At 39.7% G+C, this 24,587-nt stretch overlaps 1 protein-coding gene across 1 annotated transcript; it reads left to right on the forward strand.

Annotated features, from left to right (window-relative positions):
- Positions 1–1,304: 1,304 nt before the first annotated feature.
- LOC104322859 (alpha-1-antiproteinase F-like) lies at positions 1,305–14,313 on the forward strand. The gene is made up of 5 exons (XM_069783560.1): positions 1,305–1,416; positions 3,358–4,003; positions 8,281–8,551; positions 11,404–11,551; positions 12,722–14,313. Exons 2-5 carry the CDS (start codon positions 3,370–3,372, stop codon positions 12,908–12,910), a joined length of 1,242 nt encoding a protein of 413 aa, XP_069639661.1. The 5' UTR covers positions 1,305–1,416; positions 3,358–3,369; the 3' UTR covers positions 12,911–14,313.
- Positions 14,314–24,587: the final 10,274 nt, after the last annotated feature.

The raw sequence follows: 24,587 nt of genomic DNA on the forward strand, positions 1-24,587 counted from the left end.
GGAGTGACTCCAGTAAAGTGCCACAAAGGTGGTTGAGGGATTGCAGCATCTAACATATGAGGAGAGGCTGAGAGAGCTGGAAATGATTAGCCCAGAGAAGAAAAGACTTGAGGGGGTCTTACCAATGTGTATAAATACCTGATTTTTGATGAGAGGAGTAAAGAAAGAGATACCTTCTTCTCAGTGGCATCCAATGACAGGACAAGGGGCAATGAGCACAAATTAAATACAAGAAATTCCATTTAAATGTATAGAAAACTTGTTTTAGTGTCAGGGTCATCAAACACTGAAACAGGTTGCCCAGAGAGGTCGTGGAGTCTCCATTGTTGGAAGAAGTCAAAACCCAGCTGGACACCGTCCTGAGCAACTCGCGGTAGCTGACCCTGCTCTGAGCGAGGGGTTGGACTCAGTCTCCAGGGTCCCCTTCTTCAATGCTTCTGTCATTCTGCACCCACCAGCTTGCCCCAGCAGTCGCAGGAGTTTATTGTAGGGAGCAGAGCTGAGCGCAGGATACCAGGCTGTCTGATCTGACCCAGCTGCACTTGGCACACGATCAGAGGGGCCTGCTCCCCACATCCCAGATCACAAGATAGTAAGCTGCTCTAAAGCCTTGCTCTATTTAACACCCATGTTCCTATGCTTCCGCCCCCTGTCCCCAGGCCATGCTTGTAACTGGGATCACCTGCGTGCAATGGCATCCTAGCCGCATTCCTTCTTCCCCAGGCGCAGGGCCATGCAAGTGGCTCAGGAGTCGCTATCGCAGCTCTTGCTGCCAGCGGATTCCCCGTGTGGGAGTGGATAGTCAGGCACATTTACGGCAGCGTTTGCTAATGTAGCAAAACAGTGTTTTAAGCCCTGCACCTATCACAATCATCACTGGCTTCACCTGGAGACAATCAAGCCCAGGCATGGATATGCAGGAGACAAGCAGGCTAGGTCACAAAAATTCAGATTGTCCCATTGCATCAAGCCTTGTCCTCCTGCCTTCGTGGCAGCAATACTGTAGTCACTGGAAATTGTGTTCAAAGTATTTCTTCGTAGTTACTACTTCTGATGAACCTCTTGTTCATAAAATAGTAGATTTGGGCAACTGAGGTGTGTATGAACATCTGATATTAAGAAAAAGTAGGTTCAGTTTGAGGAAAATTGGTTTGAATCTAACCAGGGCGATCGGATAGTTATGAATAATAAAAAGTCACGTGTGAAATATATATTCAGCAAAGTTAGGTGTCCAGTAAAACTAGTTTCAACATTGTTTGCACTACCTAATCTCTAAAATTATAATGTGTGAGTCACAGCCCTTAGATGATCTTAACCTTTACTAGAGGATACCCTGCTTTGTGTTCAGCAGCATAAACAACTGAGCAAGGACCTGTGCAGACCTGGTGAATACAATAGGATCCTTTTGACTGTACTGTAAGTAATGCATTTTCTTCTGTAGAAAAATTGTCGCATGTTATATGCAGGACAACAGTTTCTGAATAATCAATTGAGAAATTACCATGTTCATATTCAAGTTGCAATTTAAAGCTTTTTTTTACTGTTTTATTATGTTTTTGGTTTTTTTTAAATAAAAAACATAAGTAAGTCCTCTATGAGATAGGCGTGTTTGTATAGCGTAACTCTCTTCAGGAAAACTGCATCACTAAATTTTTTAGAGAGTTAAATGAAGTAAATGGATGATAATAACAAATGTAGGGCATGAAATGAAATGGAAGTAGGGACTTAAGCATTGCTTTCTAAAGCTTGTAGAGAGTTTGGAAAAGAAGAAACTGTGGATAGAGGTAAAGGCTAAAAGAATTAGAGTAAGAAAGAGTGATGGTGGAGCAAGTCACAAACAAATCAAAGAGCTCAAATTTAAGTGCATTCAAGATATGAAAGTGAACTGTCTGAAAGTGGTTTGTCATGGGGCTCAGGCCCTTCCTAGCGATGGTAGTATTGCTATAACCACGATATTCAAAGGGTGTGCATTAATGAATATTGATAGCATATATTATTAAAGCAGAGATCAGCATTCTGAGTTCACTGAATGTTGGAGAACCAAGATGCTGGAAAGTGGAGAACACAAATGCAGGGTCATGGTGGGAGCTGATAAGGATTCAATGATTTTACAAGGCATGAGAGTCTGAATACCATTTCTCATTGCAAGTCAGAAACCTAAGATATTTTTCCCCTTTGGAAATCCTTACATTTTCCTCTAGAGTGTACTTTATTTTATAGAAGATTCTGTAGGTAAAGTGATCATATACTACAGGAGGATGTTCTAGATTTCCAGATATTCCACATCTTTACTTCCTTCTGTCTGTTGACAGAAGTTGTTGAACCAAGTGTGGTTAATGTCTAGAGTTAAAAGTATTGCCACAGATGTGGAATGGATGGTTTTCATACTGCTCTGGAAAAGGCTTTTCTGTTCTATCAGTGTCTTTTAGCATCTTTGTTCCTCCAGAATTCACTCATTCATCTTCACATTTTATTGTTGAAGCCTTCTCTGCCAAAATCACCCTTTGCTATCTTTCTGATGATAAATGCCATGATTGTTCTAGAGTTTCCTCTGATTTTTATTTTTAGGTGGTTTTGTTCAGTCACTGGGCTGGACATGCCTTTGCATGCAGCAGGCACACTTGTTTCCATTTGCTGTTCTGTGTACATGCTCATTTTCCCTTCCTTAATAAGCAACACTGTATTTCCAGGGTCTCAATAACTCCCTAATTGCTCAAAGGATATTTCTCTCTTTTGTTAGTTATGTGGAAGTCTGGGGTTTTCTTAAATGGTGCTCAGTTGTTCAAGGTTTATGGATTCACTGTAAATGTTCATCACTTCCTCATTAACAAGTAAACTTAACTTTCTCTCTGGTGCCTGCCTGTATGTTTATACACAGCCCATTCAAAAACGTATAATATTTTAATTCTCACAAGGAGGAATATTATGCCTTCCTACTGCTTTGATTTTTTGTCTTGTTAAATTTAACTGACTAGCCTTGACTGGCTCCCTTACTTTCTGCTTTATAGACCTGTACTTTTGACTTACAGCTTTTTATCACTTAAAGCCACATTAAAAAAAGAACACTGGAAACAAAACAGTTTCAAAGGAATTGTAGCCTAATCTTAATGAGGGTTTCTTTGGTATTACTTCATCCCTCTTTGACTTTAATTTTTATTCTTTCATAACTTCTTGAGTAGGTTGAGTAATTTTCCAGACTCTGTTTCCTTGAAATAGAAAGCTGGTATCCCTGAATTCAAATGGCTTGGAATCACTGGTACCAAGCCAGGTCTGTACAGCGAAGGGATTGACTTATTGCTAAGCACGAAGTAAAAAGATTTGTAAGCTAACTGTCATTTTTCTTTTCTTCTTTTCCAGAGCTATAGAAACATGAAGATGCTGTTTTTCCTGTGTCTTTTAATTCTTGGGCTTCATTCCAACAGTTATTGCTATGAGCCTAATTATCAAGGTGTAAGAAACCAAAATCAAAGAGGCCAAGAAAACCGAAACATGCCACAGCAGACTGTAGGGAACAGTGTTTGTCAGTTTGCATGTTGTTTCTACAAAGAGATTTCTTCTCGTGAAAACAGTGGGAATATTTTCTTCTCTCCTTTGAGCATCTCTACTGCCTTTGCAATGCTGACTGTGGGTGCCAGATCAGACACTCTGACACAGATTCTTAGGGTCCTTAGCTTTAACCCACGTGAGATTTCTGAAAATGAAATACATGAAGGTTATCGTCAACTCATACAAATGGTAAACAGAAAGAATGAGGGGTTACAGCTGAATATGGGAAATGTCCTGTTTGTGCTTGACCAACTGAAGCCACAAGATAAATTTTTAAGTAATCTCAGAAACTTCTATGAAGGAGAAGTTTATCCCATGAACTTCAAGAGGGCTGATCAAGCCCAGATAAAGATCAACGAATATGTAGCAGGAAGAACCAATGGGAAAATCAAGGACCTCATAAGTAACCTTGATCCACTTACTGAAATTCTCCTTATTAGCTATATTTATTTTAACGGTAAGATATACATATCATATTCTCCTACTTCGTACATTATTTCCTCAGGTCAGTCTTGGACTTCATCACCTTTTTTTGCAATAAGGTTTTGCAGATGGACTCATATCTTGTGTTCCTTTTGGTCCTCACTGTCCTGATTTTGGCTGGGATAGAGTTAATTTTCTTCCTAGTAACTGGTACAGTGTGTTTTGGATTAGTGTGAGAATAATGTTGATAACACACCGATATTTTAGTTGTTGCTAAGTAGCATTTGTCCTAAGTTAAGGATTGTTCAGTATCTCCTGCTCTGCCAGCAAGCAGGTGCACAAGAAGCTGGGAGGGACACAGGCAGAACAGCCAACCTGAACTAGCCAAAGGGATGTTCCATACCATAGAATGTCATGCCCAGTATAGAAACTGGGGGCAGTTGGCTGGAAGGGGCGGATCTGTTGTAACTGTTATTGTTATTAGTGTGTATATATATAATATATATAAAATATATATTATTTGTTAAACTGTTCTTAGCTCAATATATATATAATATATATGTAAATATATATATATAAAATTAAATAACAATAAGTGTAATGAAAAGGAATATAACAAAAAGAGAGAAATTAGACCAGAGAAAAGACAAGTAACGCACAACACAATTGCTCACCACCTGCTGACCGATGCTGGAGCAGCGATCCACCCCTTCTGGCTAACTACGCCCAGTTTCTATACTGGGCATGATGTTCTATGGTATGGAATATCCCTTTGGCTAGTTCAGGCTGGAACCCTCCCAGCTTCTTGTGCTCCTGCTTGCTGGCAGAGCAGGGGAAACTGAACAGTTGTTAACTTGGGATAAGTGCTACTTAGCAACAACTAAAACGTCAGTGTGTTATCAACATTATTCTCACACTAAATCCAAAACACACTGTACCAGCTACTAGGAAGAAAATTAACCCTATCCCAGCCAAAACCAGGACACTCACCTACACCTAATTATAAACAAAGCTATTGGAAATTATGTTCTGCTTGACACTGATGATAATTCCTAGCAAAATTTATGGCAAATTTTCCTATATCTTTTAATATATACATTTCTTTACTGCTGAAGATTGAGTGAAATATGCTTTGAGGAAGGCATCTCTATTCAGTAAAGCATCTAGTCCTACACAGTCTAGTGGGATTTAAGCACTTTCTTAAATGCTTTATTGGCTAGGAATTAATTTGAAATCCACTTCAGCTGTTTTCTTGTTTAGCAAGTTCAGAGTTAAATTCAAAGAACACTGTTAAAGTAAAACTCAGCATCTTACCTAAAAGAAAATACTTTTACTCAATAGTTTTGCTGTTACTGAGTATGTTCCTGTATCCAAAGCTAAACACGTAACAGTAACTTTAGTTTCACACTCTCGTTCTCCTTTTTTTTTACTAACTATGCCTTTGCTGATAGTATGGCTGTAGTCCTGATGTGTCTAGAGGCATAGGTTTTCAACCTATTGTTTTTGATTTGCAGATTCTAATATTTTCCAGTGAAGAGATGGACCCACCAGTATCAAATACAAGCCTAATGACAATAAGCTTGTTTTTCTTAATTAACTTGTGCAGTCTGCTTAGATACAGTCTGCAGATCTTCCCAGAGCTTTTCAGACTGCTGATCTAATGAGAAGAGGAGGAGCAAGGCTGTAAGGCTCAGTCAGTGGTCTAATAACAGATACCGTGTCTTCTTTCAAACCTTCTCTCTCACTCATTGTACTGTATTCTGAAAGCAAAGCAATCATACTCAGAAAAATAATATTCTGTAGTTTATCTGATAAAAATATTATTAAGCTTTTAAATTGAAACAGATGATGTATTAGAAATGCTATTCTTTTAAAAGAAATGCTGTTCTTTTAAAACTGTTAACCTGGATGCTTCCTCTCTTCTCCCCAATATATGGTTTCCCCCGACAGTAATTCAAAACCATATTTTTGTTTTGTTTTGCTTTTTATCTGTGTCTCTGCTCCTTGTGTTAATCTCTGAAGATTTGGCCACAGCTAAATGGAGCTGTTTGGAATACAGATGATTGATGTTTCTTAATTGTCTTGAACACATACTTGTGTGTCTCAAGCAATGTTTTCAAGATGGGCTTTTATTTAGCATCAGGCACGTCTTTCAAAACAGGCAAAAAAAGCTGTTGATTTTTCTTTTACTGAAAGGTTTTTGAAGAAGGAGCAATAAATTTAGTAGCGCAATGGGGACAAAAGCCTGAGAAACCTTGTATTAAAGATAACTTTGTATTACAGATAACTTTTACATATTCTGAAACAAGTTTTGTTTAAAATTAGATGTTCATTCTTATTACTGAAATGATTTCCCAGCTCATCCAAAGATAGCAGAGATTCAGTTTTATCTTTTCAATTTTAAAGAAAACCGATTAAAGAATAGGCTTAATAGCAATAATAAGGATTTTTATCTTGAAATTGAGAGTAGGTTAATGCTAATTGATCTAGAGGCTGGGATTAATCTGGAGAGGATCTCTAAAGCTCAGGTACCTCTATAACCAGGCTATACTTCCAGGCTCTTGTCCACTCTCTGTGCATTACAAACTTCCTTGCACAGTACTGGTGACTCTCCTCCCTCTTTTTTGTGGTGTGGTGTAGTGTAGAAGTCCTTCCCTAAGGACAAAAGTCTGGCAATATTTTCCTAGCTCTCAGCCAGCAGGCATGCTATTCCACTACTGTACACCAGTCCCTTATCATGCCCTAGTTGAGCTGGTCACCACAAAGTATCTTACTTCGAGGTTCATTTTTCTCCTTGAACACTGTGAAGCATTTGAGAAAGGTGTCATCCCTAGAAGGTAGCCTCCTAAGAGAGAGGAGAGCATAGGAATAAGAGTTCCTCTGAAACAGGAGGAAAGGATTGGTGAATATCATCCCTGTCTAATCTGTGTGCTAAATCCTAACATCCTACTCTGTTTTTAATCAAGCAAAGCTCTTTCTGAAATCAGCGGGTGTTTTCCCTGAGTTGGGCACTAGATAAAGGTCGTTTGAGTGTTTCAGGACTTGTGCCATTCATGTGTCTGTGATTCGTTCTGGTTTTTTTTTCCCCTTAAGCATATCAATGCAGAAGTCCTGCCTGTTATATATCTGATGATAGAAGAAGTCACTGTTAATGAAGAAACATAAAAGTAGCAACTTTTCTCATCTTCAGAGTACTGGCAGTTGTCAGTTTATATTTTCAGAGCCCAAGACATGCACTAACCAAGTCTCATTTCACTCTTTCCAAATACTAAATAAGTGCTGCTTATGTCTATTTCACAGACGGTGGAAACAGCAGACGGTAATAATTTCATTTGTACCAAGCTGCCTAATAATCATTCTTCAAACAGAAATCAGAAGTCAAAAGGGGTTGCATCTTGTTTCATGGTTTTCTTGATGGCACTTGTTTTATTTAGCATTGTGGCTCTACTTTTGCCTACTAAATTTAATAAAAAAATTAGTTTTGTTCTAGAAGGCAAAATTTACTACAGAGCAACACCTTTCTTTAAAAAAACAAAACAAAACCACCAACACCCCCTCTCCCAGCTTTCCCCCCTTTTTTTTAATCTTCTCAGCCTCTGAAATGGATGAGGTGGATAGCTGGAATTTGGCTTAGAAATTCCGCTCCGCTGAGGATAAGAATCTTTAAGAGTTTCAATGTAGACAGTTTGTTTCACTATGACTAAGCGAGGAGCCTTTGGAAGTTTAATATTGTGAGCATGACAGTAGAGAAGTTTTCTGTTGTTGTTTTGTTTTGTTTTTTAACCCAGCAGTCTGGTAGAATTTTCATTACTTTATTGGCCATCAGCTAAAATGATAAATAACACCCTTCTCTCTGCAAGTAACCTGAATCCCTTCATTTCTCTGGAGAATTCATCCCTCATGTCACCCTTCACAAGTCTATTTTGGTGTGGGAATAAGGAAATGAGAGAATCTTTGTTCTTCTGAGCTCTCATTTAAAGGCTGCATCATATGAGGGCTTTATAGGCTCCTTAAAACTATTGTCATGGAGGAAAAGTGCACATTAGAACATTTGGTATCTCATTTAAATGAAGGATACTGCAGCCTGGTGTAAGATCTGAGGGAGTTTTTTACATCACACTCTACCTACTGTGTGTTGCTATTGAATTATTCTGAGTATTCAGTAAGCTCAAGTGTTCATTGCAAACTGGTTTGTCTTTGAAACTGATTCAGTGTACCAGTTTCTGTCATCTATGAATGTGTCCTATGGTGATTTGTCCTATGGTTTCATGCCCTCAAAATATCGTGTAACTCTGTCTCTTATATTTTAAGCTGAATGGGAAAAACCTTTTGATCCAAAATACACTAAAAAGAACAAGTTCTTTGTGGATGGGTTCAAGACTGTGGACGTCCCGATGATGTTTGGAATGGGCCTGTTCAAGCATGGCTATGACGAACAGCTGTCTTCCACTGTGGTGCAAATGGATTACAAAGGAGGTGCTTCGGCATTTTTTATTCTGCCTGATCAAGGAAGAATGAGGAAGCTGGAGAAAAGATTGTCTTGTGAACGTATGTTAAGGTGGAGGACATTAGTCTCAAAAAGGTAAAACTCTGCACTTCTTGGTTCAGATAGTAGGCAAGGACACACATTAGTTTCAATCTGCTGGGCTATGACATAGAATCAGGATACTATCTTTAGTTCTGTTTTAATCTACAGAAGAATTCCCACTGACCAAAGTTGAAATCTGGCTCTCATGTCCCTGTGTTTTCATATTCAGTACTGCACAAAGTGAAAACTGTCACAGCTTTAGGACTTTAGCCATTTCTGCATTTTGTTTCCCATCTTCAACTCTCCATAGCCCTCAATTTTCTGTCTTAAGACCTCTTCTCACTTTTTTGGGGGAGGTCTTCTGCCTTCTCCTATTTACAAGTAAATTCCTACCACTTTCCTTCAGCCTTTTTTCTTGTCTCTTGCTTCCTTTCTGCCTATTACAGTTACCAATGATTGCACATTTAACGCTGAAATAACAACTTTCATTTGGCAATTGTGAGGACAAAGCTCAATGATAAGGGTATAGAGCGGCTGGCACATTGCAGAGACCCCGCATTCAGGCTCTCTGAAGACTTAGGAAGGCAAGATTAGAATAAGCTACACTTGCTTCAAGGTAACTTTGAGACTAGAAGGCAGAAAGTCTATATGCTTTCTAAAAACAACTTTATACTCCTTCTGTTTAGTGTCATGTGTAGCAGTAGCCTTTGATGGGACAAAATATGTGTACAAGCATAGGCACAACAGGTTTACAGAATCAAGCCCTTGTGTTCATTCACGAATCTGATGTGTCATGTTAGAGACCTTCACACATACACCTTTGAAAATAGTATTTTCGATGATCAATTCTCAAGACAAAAATGACATCCTAATACAGAAAACCAAAACCAGTGTCATGGTCTTAACTCCAATTCACTGTTAATTGGTTTTTTTTTTCATTTAAAAATAAGACAGAAAAAAAGTATGTAATTGTCTGTGCACCTTCATAGTTTTGAAACTTCTGGGAACAGTTATGTGGTTTGTGACTAAAGTCACTATAGGACAAATAAGATGATGAATCGAGATACTTATGAATCATTTTCGTCAAAGAAACACAATTGCCTTTAAAATCAGCGAGAAAGACACTAAATACAATTGGAGGGATTTATATTTCCTCTCTTCATCCCCTCCCCCCTCAGCTGAGGTAACGTCCCTAAAAGCCATGAATGGGAGATGTAAATCTCATAATATAAAAAGGCATCACTGTTAAAGACAAGCTTATTTCATGCAGCTCCCCATTTTTCATTGTGACAGTTGTCTCCTGCAAACTGATGACACAAACTCCTCCTTTTCCCCCTAGTTTTCAAAGCAACTGGTTGCCTTTGTTATTATTTAGACTCTCAGGAAGGTCTTAATAAAAGGGTTTGATGTAGGATATAGAACAGTTTAAGGACTGTGGGCAAGCTATGTTTGTCCCTGTTTCTCTGTCTGCAAACTGATGCTGACACAAGTTGCAGAAGCATTGTGAGGAACGTTTTTGATTACTGTTGGTTGCTGAACAGGGGATAGTACCAAAGTATTGCCAGTACAGGCAGCTGAGATCTATTTAATGGCTGAACTGTGGAGAAAACATCACTTTCTTTTCTGGAAAGTGTATCCCAGTGCTTCCTGCCTGGTTGCATTGTTGCTGTGTGCCTATGGCTTTCCCTTTCCCGCATGTTGAAAGCAAATGGGGGCTTGTGAATGAGTGTCTTTATGTAATAGCAAGACAGGTGATTCCATGACAGTTGCACCCTCGCTTGAGACAGCATCAGCACCGTCAGAAATTAGGCAGAAGAGATCAGCAACCTTTTATCCATCCACTAGCACTCTCATTTTTGGGTACCAGCCAGACTTGGCATCAGATGCTATGCTATGCTGGAGGTATGGGAACTTTCCTTCCCACATGTCCACTGGATGACTTGCTCTTTGGCCAGCTTCATTAAGTGCTCCACATCTCCCTGACCTGGAACCCTGGACTGTTTCTCACCAAAAAACAGTACCTACTGTCAGAATTGTCACTAACTTCTGTCTCATTATGCTGCTTCTAGCTGTAAGTGTTGGCTTTAACCTTTGAAGAGGAATTGTTAGATCCTTACTGGAAGAGCAAGGAAGAAATGAGTCAGAAATATGGAGCTTTGATTAATTTATGAAAAGCAGCAAACTAGTCACTTTCCAAAAAGAAAAAAAAAAATTGAATAAATCCGACATTGGACTTGACATAGAAAAAGAGTTACCTATTGACTAACTATATTCTGTCAATGTGCTTTTGTTTTTTACTTTGTCATCCATACAATCACCACCACATATTGTCCTGCTCCTTTGGTATATATTTTTGTTTTCTCTGTCGTGATTTATATGGTAAACACAAAAGGGCAACTTTTTTTTTTTCCCCCAAAAGTAACCAGTGAACTTGGATGTGTTGGATTTTTTGTGCCCAGCCTGATACACCTAAAAGAATCACTTTTTTTCAAGGTGAATCCTCTGCATCCTCAGTAATGGGTCATGATGAAGGTGCTTCCAGCAGAATGCACAAAATATCCCTAACTTCTGAAAATGTCAGATGAAGATCCTTAGGGAGGTACAGCTGTACTGTTGTGCTGAATGATCACTGGGTCAATCTGACTGTTCATGTGTTGGCTTACTGCAGACCATGAGCCAGCAACCTACAACCCTATCCTCTCAACCAGCCTTCCAACATTGTTATAAACCTTCCTTTCTTCTCCCCAAATTAATGTCACTATACATTTCCCATGTAGGCTAGAGAGAGCCTACAAGCAAAATGTCTTTGGGGAGGAAGCAAAATGACTTTGTCTCTTGGGAGTCTGTGTTATACTGTGATATCTGATCAAAAGTTTCACTATATTCTTGCACTTCTTTTCTGGCAGCTCAGCAAATTTGTATCTTCCGAAATTCACTCTATATGGGACATATAACCTAAAAAATATATTATATAAAATGGGCATCATGGATATATTCACTGATAAGGCTGACCTGTCTGGGATCACTGGGCAGCCCCAGCATAGAATTTCCCAGGTAAGTTACGCTGCTTTTTGTTTTATGGGCCCATGGTTACTGATAGTTACATCACTTTCTTTACAACTATTCATGATGCAAAACTTGTGTAAAGAGGCTTTGCTTCACATGGAAAGGCAGCTGTTGGCATACAGAGTATTTCACCCATGTTACTTGCGCTGTCAGTGCAGTTGAGTTGGAGCTGGTTACAAGTCTGTAATTTTTTGATCTGGGAGGCCTTTTGATCTGTGTGGGGCAACCTTATAAACCAGACATGAACAAATCATCGTCTATCCACACCTTGGTACCCTCCTGTAGCATGCTGTTAAAGTCATTACATTGCTGCTTCTGTTTGTGTCTACTTTTAGCCTGCTTGTGGGCAAGCGGGTAGCTGTAGGATGTATCACTGCTTGTGTTTTATGGGGAGAGGAAAGACACTGCTTGCTTTTAAACTGTTTGGGGGGAAAGGAAAATGTAGTTATTAAAAACATTGACTTCAAGCCTATGAGCAATGACTCTCATTAATACCAGGCCCAGGCAAAAACTACAGATAAGTCATACTTCAATAAACCTAGAGTTTAAAGCTGACAATCAGTGCAAATTTAATTGTCTAATATGAACAAAATAACTGCCCTCATGACCTCAGGTGGAAATTAGTGAATTAGGGTCTGTGAATGTCTTGATTTTGCAAGGTGAAATTTACATGTTTCTCTGCTCTAGACCTCCATTTCTGGCCCTTCTCCTTTGCTCCCATTTTTTCCAAGACACAAAGGAACATGGGAAACAATTTCAGGATGCTATTCATAGTGCTAATCTGCGTGTTAATTCTTCAACTATATGAACTTTTAATGGATAGTTACATGTGATCTTGCTTTCTTAACCTTTAGTCTAGCTCCACAGATCCGCATGAGTGGGAGCAGGGAATAAGAAAAGAAATAAAGCAAATGTCTTCATTAGCAGGGACATGCCCCTTCATGAAGGATGAACTTTTCTCTCTGGGGCTAAGAAAACTATGCTGCATGTAGCTTGCTGATTTTTTTCAACTTTGCTCTCTTTGTGCAGTGGATTCACACCTGTCCATCTGATGCTTGTTTCTTACCAATAACTTCTTCAGGCACTTTTAGCTCAAGTTCTTATTTAGGTGACTGGTTTTGTACCCCCTTGACTTGTAACACGTCTGTTTCTTCACAGGCTATTCATAAGGCTGTGGTAAAGGTGGATGAGACTGGTACTGAAGCAGCAGCTGCCACAGGCATGGAAATAGTGCCTATGTCCGTTCCAGTTACCATCACATTCAACAGGCCCTTCATAATGGTCATTACTATGGAGAGCAATATACTCTTCATGGGAAAAATCATGAACCCTCTGAAAAAAGATTAAGTTGATATACATATTAGGTATGCAGTGATCACCACTGTTAAATCAAGTGTTTGTCCTGATGAGTACGGCATGGCTACAGAGGGCTCTCCACCTTTTAACTGATGTTATTCACTGGTTTTTTGTAGATGAGACTCTTCATCAATTTAAGTTGTCATAGTTGCATGTTTGTTCGGGCCTTGGTTTTTTTTTTGTTTGTTTTTTTTTTTAAAGAAGGTTGCATTCAGGCAGAACTGTCATTAGATCTGGGACAAAATAGGCCTGTGTGATACTGACAGCATAGATACATCTTCTAGCAGGGAAGATGAGGAGCATGTGGGTGGAGAGCTTTGTGTAAGCCTGCTTCTTCCCTCATGGCTGCCTTCTCTCCTTTTTTTTGCATTGACTGACAAATGGGTACAGGTTACGGCACTTCACTACTTGTCCCCATTTTCCTACCAACATGAAGTTCATAGCTAGCATAGATCTTAACATGCATAATGCTTGCTACCTTGCACAGTACCATTGTTGTCCAGTGAGTCTATTACATCCTTGCCTTTCAGCTGTCGTCCCAGCTAGGCTGCTGCAAAGGGGTCACAAAGAAGGCGTGTTTTTCCCCTGCAGATATATACTGGCCTGCCCACTGTTTGTGAGAGTTTACAGTCCAGACTCATTCCAGGGCAAACATTAGAGGGTCTAAGAACTGGTTCCAAGAAAGAATAGGTAGATCAGATCTCTGCAGTTCAGTGCCCTGGAGCAGACTTTTGAGAATCAGATATACAGCTCAGAGCAGCCAGAAGACTACTTCTAGCCTATGCCTGCACCTAAACCAGCTTCTAGAAGCCCCCAAGCAGCAGGAAACACAAGCCATCTCCCCCTGGTGCCAGTGCCTGTACCATTACCATCTGGCCCTGGGAGATTACCCATGGTAGTAAGCACCATTCCAGTATTGTTTGTAGGATCAAGCACCCTACCAGTAACACCTATACCCCATCAGTGACACTTACCGTGTCTCTTGACATAACCCCTTCTGTTCTCAGACTGTCCAGTAACACAACATTGGTACTCTATTTCTCATCTGCTTCATGGTTAGTATAGCCACAATATTATAAAGATCTTTTTTCACTATTAAGATACACAATACTAAAAGTCACATTCATAATGCACACGCTTATTTATTTTTTCTTGTTTACTTTCCTATCGATTTTTTCTTCTATTTTTCACAACATCTGTCATTATTTTATTTCTTTGCTCATGTTCATGGTATATATCTGATCTCTGGTTGCAGGAGGGGTAAATTATTGACTAAAATGGGTTAGTCTGTTAATAGGTATTAAGCATTAACACCATTCTTTGTACAGCGTTGCAATGTGCAGACAAATGTACTATGGTAGAAGAACAACAATGAATAAACATGACATTAAGAAGTTTCTAATTTTGATATTTTATTTCTGTAATTCAGAGTTAAGACTTAAGTATTGTTCTAGCACATTTTTCACTGGTGTCAACAAACAGTTATTGACATACTGCTCATACACGTTAGATCAGCATGGTCATGTCAGCTTCAGAAAGCCCTCTGTCTTTGGCCTGAGCAGTAAATCCCTGTTCAGCACATGGTAGGTTATCACTGTTAGGAGAACTTTTTGGGAAGGTTGGGCATTTCTTTGATGCAGAGATGTTTATTTCAAAGGCTACAGACAGCGTGCTGCTTCTACTCTATCAATCACGTGTGTAGCTCTGTGTGTGTCTCTCATCTCTCTTCTAAAAAGCTCTCTCTTGACTCCCTCTAATAGCTATGTTACCAGTCTTGGCATGTGTTTTGAGCTGTGGTTCCTGTTATTCCATAAACAAAATACAGACCATCTAGATCATACGTTTTTTAATAGATTATGACAGGAAAAAAATGAAAAGTACTTAGAAGCTATCAGCTTTTTGTAGAGGAACTCACTTCCAAATTAAAATCACAGTGAAGAAAACCTCATCTGCGTGGCATTCAAATCGGGCAATAAGGAAGAATAAATCTAGTATTTCCCGAACTGAAAACTAGATGTACTTAATTTGTTTTCATTTGTCTTTGACTACATCACTGGATCCATAGCAAACCTTGCCAGAGGGTACTTTTCTACAGGTTCTTACAGATCTTTGTAATTTATATTGATCTAGAGGCACTGCAGATCTTGCTAGGTTACAAACAGTTTTCTGACATAACTAGATCTTGCAATGTGCTTTCCTGTAAAAATGTATAGCAATACCTTCAGATGTAAATCCAAAAAAACCTAACTTAAAATGGGGGGGGGGGGGGCATATTTACACAACAAAGTAAATTAGAATTATGAGGAAAAACTTCAGAACATGGAAGTCATGATCAAATCAGGGAACGCCCCCTGCCAAAACGAACAATGCCACAACATTAAATCTAAAACTGTAATAAAAAAGGACAAGGACAACTTTGAGAATAAAAAACTTATAGAAGTCATAACATATAATGATATATTCTTTTTCAAAGACATCAGAAACCTGCCAGAGAGCGTGAGGGGTGCATAGATATTCAAAGTGTAAAAGAAGTGCTCAAGGGGAATACTGGCAAAACAGAAAAGCTCAGTCTGTTGCACGTATACTTCCTTTGCAATGGTTGAGCCTGCGAAACTATTTCAAGTTGAACTAATAATAGAAGAGGTTTTAGAAAAAAAGAATGAAAGAGCGAGTAACAACAAATTTCCAGGAGTGTTTATTATGCATGCAAGAGCTCTTAGCAGTCTCAAGAAGAAAAATGTTAAGCTTTCCACTCTGATGCATCAGTTAGACTGGTCTCTATGCCAGAGAAATAAGAAGTGACAAATGCAACATAAGTTTTTGAAAAAAAGGTGCAAGTGAACATGCAGTGAATTGCAGAACATTTAGTCCAATTTTGGTATTTTGGAAACTGTAGAATTTGTAGTTGTATGGATAAGTATAACAAAATATTGAAGAACTAACATGACTTTCATAGAATCATAGAATTATTTAGGGTGGAAAAGACCTATAAGATCATTGAGTCCAACTGTTAACGCACACTGCCAAGTCCACCACTAAACCATGTCCCCAAGCACCACATCTACACGTCTTTTAAATACCTCCAGGGATGGTGACTCAACCACTTCCCTGGGCAGCCTGTTCTAATGCTTGACAACCCTTTTGGTGAAGAAATGTTTCCTAATATCCAATCTAAACCTCCCCTGGCGCAACTTGAGGCCATTTCCTCTTGTCTGATCACTTGTTACTTGGGAGAAGAGACTGACACCCACCTCGCTACAACCTCCTTTCAGGTAGTTGTAGAGAGCGAGAAGGTCTCCCCTCAGCCTCCTCTTCTCCAGGCTAAACAACCCCAGCTCCCTCAGCTGCTCCTCGTAAGACTTGTGCTCCAGGCCCCTCACCAGCTTCAGTGCTCTTCTCTGGACACGCTCCAGCACCTCAATGTCTTTCCCGTAGTGAGAAGCCCAAAACTGAACACAGTACTCCAGGTACGGCCTCACCAGTGCCAAGTACAGGGGGACGATGACTTCCCTGCTCCTGCTGGCCACACTATTTCTGATACAAGCCAGGATGCTGTTGGCCTTCTTGGCCACCTGGGCACACTGCTGGCTCATATTCAGCTGGCTGTTGACCAACACCCCCAGGTCCTTTTCTGCCAGGCAGCTTTCCAGCCACTCTTCCCCACACCTGTAGGGTTGCATGGGGTGGTTGTGACCCAAGCACACGACCCAGCACTTGGCCTTGTTGAACTTCATACAATTGGCCTCGGCCCATCGATCCAGCCTGTCCAGATCCCTCTGTCAAGCCTTCCTTCGTCAAGCAGATCAACATTCCTGCCCAACTTGGTGTCCTCTGCAAACTTACTGAGGGTGCGCTGGATCCCCTCGTCCAGATCGTTGGTAAAGATATTAAACAGAACTGGCCCCAATACTGAGCCTTGGGGAACACCACCTGTGACTGTCTGCCAACTGGATTTAACTCCACTCACCACCACTCTTTGGGCCCAGCCATCCAGCCAGACTTTTACCCAGCAAAGAGTACACCCGTCCAAGCCATGAGCAACCAGTTTCTCCAGGAGAATGCTGTGGGAAACGGTGTCAAAGGCTTTATTGATGTCTAGGTAGACAACATCCACAGCCTTTCGCTCATCCCCTAAGTGGGTCACCTTGTCGTAGAAGGAGATCAGGTTAGTCAAGCAGGACCTGCCTTTCATAAACCCATGCAGACTGGGCCTGATCACCTGGTTGTCCTGTAGGTGCCATGTGATGGCACTCAAGGTGATCTGCTCCATAGCCTTCCCTGGCACCGAGGTCAGACTGACAGACCTGTAGTTCCCCAGATCCTCCTTCCAGCCCTTCTTGTAAATGGGCGTCACATTTGCTAACCTCCAGTCAACTGGGACCTCCCCGGTTAGCTGGTAAATGATGGAAAGTGCCTTGGTGAGCACTTTGGCCAGCTGCCTCAGTACCCTTGGGTGGATCCCATCTGGCCCATAGACTTGTGTGTGTCTAAGTGGTGTAGCAGGTCGCTAACCATTTCCCCTTGGATTATGGGGGCTTCATTCTGCTCCCCGTCCCTGCCTTCCAGCTCAGGGGGCTGGGTACCCAGAGAACAACTGGTCTTACTATTAAAGACTGAGGCAAAGAAGGCATTAAGTACCTCAGCTTTCTGCTCTTCCTTTGTCACTGTGTTTCCCCCCACATCCAATACAGGATGGAGATTCTCCTTTGCCCTCCTTTTCTTGCTCATGTATGTATAGAAGCTTTTTTAACTGTCTTCTATGGCAGTAGCCAGAATCCTTTGCAACAGGATTCTTTGACTGAGTTGATAAGTATGTGGGTTACAATGGTTTGATTGATTTATGTCACATAGTTCAGCAAAAATATAAGATTCCTCAGCAAAGGATCTCAAAAACCCCCTAAGCTAGTAGGGAGGCAAGATCCTTTATAAGCAATAAGTTCCAGCATATGTTATTCAGAGAAGTCAGAGATCACGTGGGACTTTAATGAATTGTGAGGTGACACATTTTGCTGGTGGTGCCGCCTTGTTCATGGCTAAGGATCTCATGGTACTCAGTGACTGGCTGATAAAATGGCAGAGGAAAATCACTGCCAAAGTACAATGCAAAGAATATGAGGAAAGAAGCCCTTGTTTTATATGTGGCATGGTGGTCTCTTAAGTTATGCATTGCCACTCAGGATAGAGATTTTGCAGTGATGCTGGACAGGCCATTGAATATGTCATCTCCATGCTCAGTGCTGGTGAAAAAGGAAACCAAGCAGTGGGAGATACGAAGAAAGGAAGAGGGAGAAAGGAAATATCAGTGTGCCCCTGTGCCATGGTATGCCCAGACTACGTGCAGCACTGGATACTGTACTAGATGAACATTTAGTCTAAGTTAAGGGTGGCCATTTTATACAGCTTATAGGATAATGTTATCTGTACATATACTGTGTATCTATGGGCTCAACTCAGAGCCAAAAACTAAATGTTTATTTCCTTCTGCTATGCCTGAGGGTGTCTAAGACAATAGTATGGGACTGGCAGTTAAAAGCGTTATTATTTCCTCGGTTAACAGCAATGCTTCTATCAGCTCAGTGGTTCAGTAGGAAATAAGTAAAAATCAAAGCCGACTTATATGACTCAGTAGTTTAGGAGCATTCATTATAAAAAAAAGAAGTGTGGAGTTTTGGGTAGTTTACAAGGGTCTTTTATCACTTCTTTGAATGATTGAAGGAGGTGAATTTACATTTGTATGCTTATTTGCAGTTTTGGTCTTTCTACAATCATTGATCATACTTTTAACAATCACATGAATGTCTTGCTATTTACCAGTGTACCTTCAAGAAGCCTCTAACCAGACCTATCATATCTCTTATTTAATGTTCCTGGGTTTTGTTCTTTTATTTCTCTTTCAAAGGTATATATATATTTTAATGGGAATATCTCATTACTAGCCTGTTTTCCCATCAGATTCATACCAAACTTTCCTGTTTAAAATTTATTTTTTTAATGTGAATTAGCTCTCACTATACCAGTTCTAAAGTATTTTTCCTCTACATCTATGATCTTACAGTATATGACAAATCTATTTTTAGTCCATGAAAAAAGGCAAATGAGAATAAAACTTTGAGTGGCAAAATAATGACTTCCTCATTGTTCACGTCCCCTACAACTGATGCAGAATTTTTTTCCATCCTGACTTGAAGAAGTAAGTGCTTGGTCTAAACTCTATTGTAAACAATTACTTTCTTTCCAATCAGTCTTTTTCTACAATAGCCTTTAGATAATGTCCATAGTCCCATATTGGTATTATCTTCACATCCAATAAATGACATTGCTCTCCCAAAAGAAATTTCAAGATGCTGAATTTTCTGAAGTTGTGACAAAAATTTAAAATCTCAAAAATTTTCCTGAAAATTTGGTTTTGAAATTTTCTTCTATTTGATTGGTAAATGGTAGAAAGTTTATCACTTGATAGCATCTTATAAAATAAAAGTTAGTGTGGAACATTTTAATCATTTCTGTTTGAAAATGTTGACAAAGCAAACGCATTCCTGAAAATGCTCTGATTTCTCTGACTCTGCTTTCTTACATGGAAATTGTTCCCTCAGACAACTTCCAAGAAGTTTTTCTGAGAAAGGATTTTTAAGGGGGACAGTAAGGGCTACAGGAAGAATCTGTGTAGTTGCACAATCTAGGAAATTTTCTCAGATGCAGAAAAAAGTTGAATTGAACATTTGTGAAGTAGTTTGTTAAGTAATACAACGCTGAAACTGTAGCTCAGTTATAAGCCTACTATCATCAAAGATGAAGTAGGGACCCCCAACTTAAAGGATTTATGGACTTCTTAGCTTTGGCTATGCACTGAGTGACCATAGAGCAACTAGTAGAAATAACTGGTTTTACAGTAAACTATGAAGGGAAATGTGTTCAGAGCGTGCTGGTAAAAAAATGCCTCCTTTGTAGACAGTGAATCCTCCTAGGCTTAGTCCTGGCTTGCAGGATTCTGTTTCTGGTCAGGAGATCCTAGTCATTGTGCTTCACAAATTACCTCAGGAGGGATCTCAATAGTTCAGAGATCTCCAAAGAGCAGGGGATGCCAAGTGTCATCTGTGCTGTAATATTTGGGTGTTGGGTTTGGAGTTATAGTAATTATGAGTGTGGAGGCGAATTAGAAAAACAAACGTGTTTGTTAAGAGATTAATTCAATCATCATTAGTATGAGAGTTGGAGCATTCACAAAGGCTGGAGACCAGCTCAAACTGGTTTTCCTAATCCCCACCCACCTAAGTCCTACCAAAGGCATTAATTTAAAAATGTTGCATCATCAAGGAAAAAAAAATTACTCTCACTGGCTGATCAATGAACCTGAGAGCAGGACATCGTCACCTAGAAGTTCTTGTGACCTGATTAACCTTTTTGCTCTCTACAGCTGAGCCCCATTCTTGCTGACCCCAGCCCTAGGTGTGCCATAATGTGTGCCATAATGCTCTGCTGCTCTATGGAAGAAAACACCTGGGTATTTTGTGAAAATCAGTCTGGCTTTTCCCTGGTCCCCAAAGGTTGACTTTTGCTGAAGGATCTTGCTGTGACTCCTTTAGGAATGCCTTCCTCTGTGATTCTTCAACAGGATCTATTGGCTATTGCTCTCCAAGCTGATGGAGGGAGCAGGGGGTAGAGATATGGTGTGCCAAGGAGATGAGAGTGGTCTGCAAGTGACTGTAGGTGATGTGAAGAAAGGCAGGAAAAGAATGTCAGAGCAGATACCAGTATGTAGGAGCCAACACTAGACAGTGTATTGACTAGTTTGGGGTAGGGAAATTTTGATCTGTACTGAAATAGTCACAATTCCAACAGTTTTCTGTTAAAACTAACAAATTTGAGATGCTTGTGTAAAGGCTGATTACATGGAAAAACGGCTTTTTTTACTTGTCTGCATATTGATCTAGAGTAGGGTTATAAAAGCTATGCGGTGTTGGTCTAAATCTTCTCCCAACATAGTTAAAAGCAGTAGCCAGAACTAAGCTTAATCTACTCTACATCCATTCAGAATAAAATTGAAACCTGCCTTCATTCTGGTTTCGTTCCCTGGTGGACTCCTGTGTTTGTACCCTCATTTTCAACAGAGCTGTTCTGTATGAGTAGAGAGACTGACAAGGATTAATAAACAAGGTAAATTGCCTCTGTGGCTTGCGAGACCACTTTCTGGGTCCTTTCTTTGTGCATTAGCCGAAATCCATATTGTGTGCTTGGGCAGCTGAGCTTCTGAGTCACAGAATAATGTCATTACTGTTTACTTCAATCCACTTTGATCAGCCTTACTTGATCAGCTGCATGATTAAAGGTAGGCACTCAGTTCAGTATCACTCAGGAGTACAGAGGAGGTAAAGGAAACAATTCAGACGAGATGGTCCCAGATAGCAGGGTCAGTGGACCAAATGGGAAGGTGAAGAAGAACTTTTTAATGAAGGCTTTCAAAATAATGTTAGTTGCTTAAGTCTTGAATTACTCATTGGGATGGTTCTTGTTAACTATATTTTCATGTTGTATAGGCACACATTTATTACAATTTTAAGTACTATATTGCTGTTGGAAACCCATAATTAATTGATTAATTTCTTTCTTTCTTTAATGCAAGAACATTATTAGGAAAGAAGGATGGGCCAGTAGTTACACAGCATTGGGCTGGGACTTGGGAGTTTCTGCTTCCCTTCCCAGCTCAGTCACAGGTTCACTTTGTATAAACGTAGCTTCCTGCCTACTTATAGCTACCCACTGAGGATGATCATCCTTCCTTTCTCTGTTTAAACAGACAGAGTGGGATTCAGGTGCCTTACCATAGGTAAATAGTATGATTTTAAAAGCACAACACTGGACTGGCAGTAGGTGAAGAGGTTCAGGTGAAATGATCCCTGCTGGCATGGTGCTTGAGTCAAACTGAAAGGTGGAAAAAATCTTTTTAGTGAGCACAATGATCTTATCCTTCTCTATTTTCCTGTACAAGATTCTTGTGTTGTAGGTGCTGGCAACAGATACTTGCATTTTCTAGTCATGAAAGAAAAAAATTCTGGTAAAAGAGTTGGCTTGGGCAGTGTTGCGTGATGCATGCAGATTATTAACACTTGAGATTTATATGTGTCTAATCACCTCTCCCCATGCTATAATGTACCTAGGTAGCTAGCACCTCTTGGATGCAAGGACTAAGCACACCAGGAAAGAAGACGCTTTCTGCAAAGTCCAGAGGACTTTTTATGGAAGCTTGCAACTGAAGAACATTTCCGATTTCACTTTGAAGCTGTATAAAGCCACATCCTGCAGAACACAGATTTTCAAGTTGTGTATCACTATTACCAAGGGAGGTGCCATGGTATGAAAAAATGATCCTATCTTCGTTAAACTCAATAAAGAACTGAAATGATGCTCAAGGCCATTGAAAGTAACTTTTTATTTTCAAGTCATCTTATCTCAATGAGGATGTTAGTTGTGTCATTTCTATCTTACAGATGAGAAAACTGAAACCCATCAGACAATGTTAGTCATGTTCCCATGGTCAAAGCTGAGCTGCTTAACAGAGCTAGCAATCTATCCTGAATTTTCAACCCAGTGGATGTCTCATCAAGCAGTCCATCCCATGCTGAAGTCATTCCAGTATCCTGAACATTATTTGGGCAATGGAAAATATTCTTGGAGATCTTTATAGTCAATAAGATTGCAATGTGGTTATTTTGTTAACTGTTTGGGGGGTTAGAAGGAAAAGGAAATGGAATGCATACTGTTCTTTCACAAGACCTCAGCTGAAAATCATTCAGATATGAAAATCTCAGAAAGCTATTTTGTTACTAATATTAGTATTACAGAAACACTCAAGTCTGAAAAGAAAGTCCATGCTGAAGCTGTTACGTGCAGAAATAATGAAAAACATGCCTTCTTTTGCATGATTCTGCGGTCTAAATGAAGGTTTCTAATGTTAGAGCAACCTGCCTACTCTCCTGCCCCTTTTTCAGGAGGGGTCAAGTCTGCTGTAGGTCCTGTGTCATATCTGCCAACCTGCACACTTCTGAAGCAGCAGTCAGAGGTTTAGTTGTTATTAGTGCACCATACATGTAACACACCTGCTACATTTGAGTAGGTAATTTGTAACTGGCATTGGTTTTCCAACCGAAAAATGGTGATGAGTGTTAATTATTGGTCATTGCCATTGGTATAGTATATTTTTTTTAAATTCTACTCCCTACTCTCTACTTAGTTCATACATACTATTAGTGGTGCTATTTCAGATGAAAAACAGTTCTGTGAGCAAAACTTCCCCCTCCTCGTGAAAGTTCTCATCACTATATACAGACTGTATTTCATCCCCAAGTCACATTCCCTTTGTAACGTAATGAATTTTGCCTTCATGGCGGGACAGTGGAGGAGATTTTTCCAAGAAGTATTGAAAGCATGGTATGACCACTGTGTGCAGATTGGGCCTTTTTTCTTCATTACATACCTCATCTAAACTAGAAGAACCAGAGATGCATACATCTTCAATCTTAACAATTTTCCCTGCACTCTGACTGCGTGATCCTTCCCAAAGACTATTAAATAACTCAAAACTATCAGGGGGGAAGGGAGGGGAAGGCAATGTCCATTTCCTTCCTAATTCCACACTCTGTTTCCTTCATATTGCAGCTATGTCAATGTACTTGTGGTCTATGTATTTTACACTTAGAATCTTTGTGTTACCTATGATATAATAGATCTATAGGGATGAAGATTTTTTTGATATTTGAAGTAACCTGTGAGTCTGTGAGCCGTAATCCCAGAACAGCTATTATTGTTGCTACGTTGACATGAAAACTATAATTTCCTGACCTAAGGTGTAGAAGCATAACAAAAACACTGGAAAAGTTGAATGGTTCTGTTGTCATCGAATATACTAGTCATTGGTTAATTAAGATCTCTTTCAACCTGCTTCAGAATGATTTGTTCAAAACAAAACAAGCTGGCAGGAAGCTGTTTGCAAGATGTTGGTAAATGCATGATATATTATATAGGTCTATTTCTTCTAAAAAAGTCAAAATGTGAGTTGGGATGTGGTATAGATACTGACCTACATGAAGTACACAGCAGTAACATAGGCTTGGGTAATATAGAATTTGTCATGGTTTTAATTCTCAGAAGGAATAAACCACATCTGTTTGGTTATTTCAGTATTCTGGACTTCTATTTCTGTTAAAATAAGTAGTAGAGAAGCAAGATCTAGTTCGATAGATGAATGATCAGTATGAATCTGGTTAATGTGGTTTCATGGCATAGTTTTAGAGTTGAAATTGCAGTCAGCAGAGAAATGGGAGTGTAAATGGCTCGTGGCAGTGCGTGGTACACCTGGCTGCGTGCATCTGTTCATCGTTTTAGTTTAAAGCTGGTGTAGCTCCTTATTGCTGCTGCTATAATGAAATGCTAGAGAAATGCCTTGTTAAAGTGTAGCTTAACATTATTAAAAAACAAAACTGTAATTACAAGGCTTCACAAATGAAAAAGAAAACAAGAAGCTTATAACCATTTTGTAACACAGTTCGTCCTTGACCACCATGACCTGTCATTCACCTAGGCTTTGATGAGTAGAATAATCTCTCTGTTTGTGACCTTTTACAGACAGAATTAGAAGAAATGAGTAAAAAAGGAGGGGGAAAAAGAAATAAAG

The sequence above is a fragment of the Haliaeetus albicilla genome, chromosome 5 (genome assembly GCF_947461875.1).
Source record: "Haliaeetus albicilla chromosome 5, bHalAlb1.1, whole genome shotgun sequence".
In the NCBI taxonomy this organism is placed as follows: domain Eukaryota; kingdom Metazoa; phylum Chordata; class Aves; order Accipitriformes; family Accipitridae; genus Haliaeetus; species Haliaeetus albicilla.

Coding starts and splice junctions, on each gene's coding strand:
- LOC104322859 (XM_069783560.1), top strand. CDS start 3,370: ATGAAGATGCTGTTTTTCCTGTGTCTTTTAATTCTTGGGCTTCATTCC. Junction 8,552..11,403: donor AGGACATTAGTCTCAAAAAG/GTAAAACTCTGC, acceptor CTTTTCTGGCAG/CTCAGCAAATTTGTATCTTC. Junction 11,552..12,721: donor CCCAGCATAGAATTTCCCAG/GTAAGTTACGCT, acceptor GTTTCTTCACAG/GCTATTCATAAGGCTGTGGT.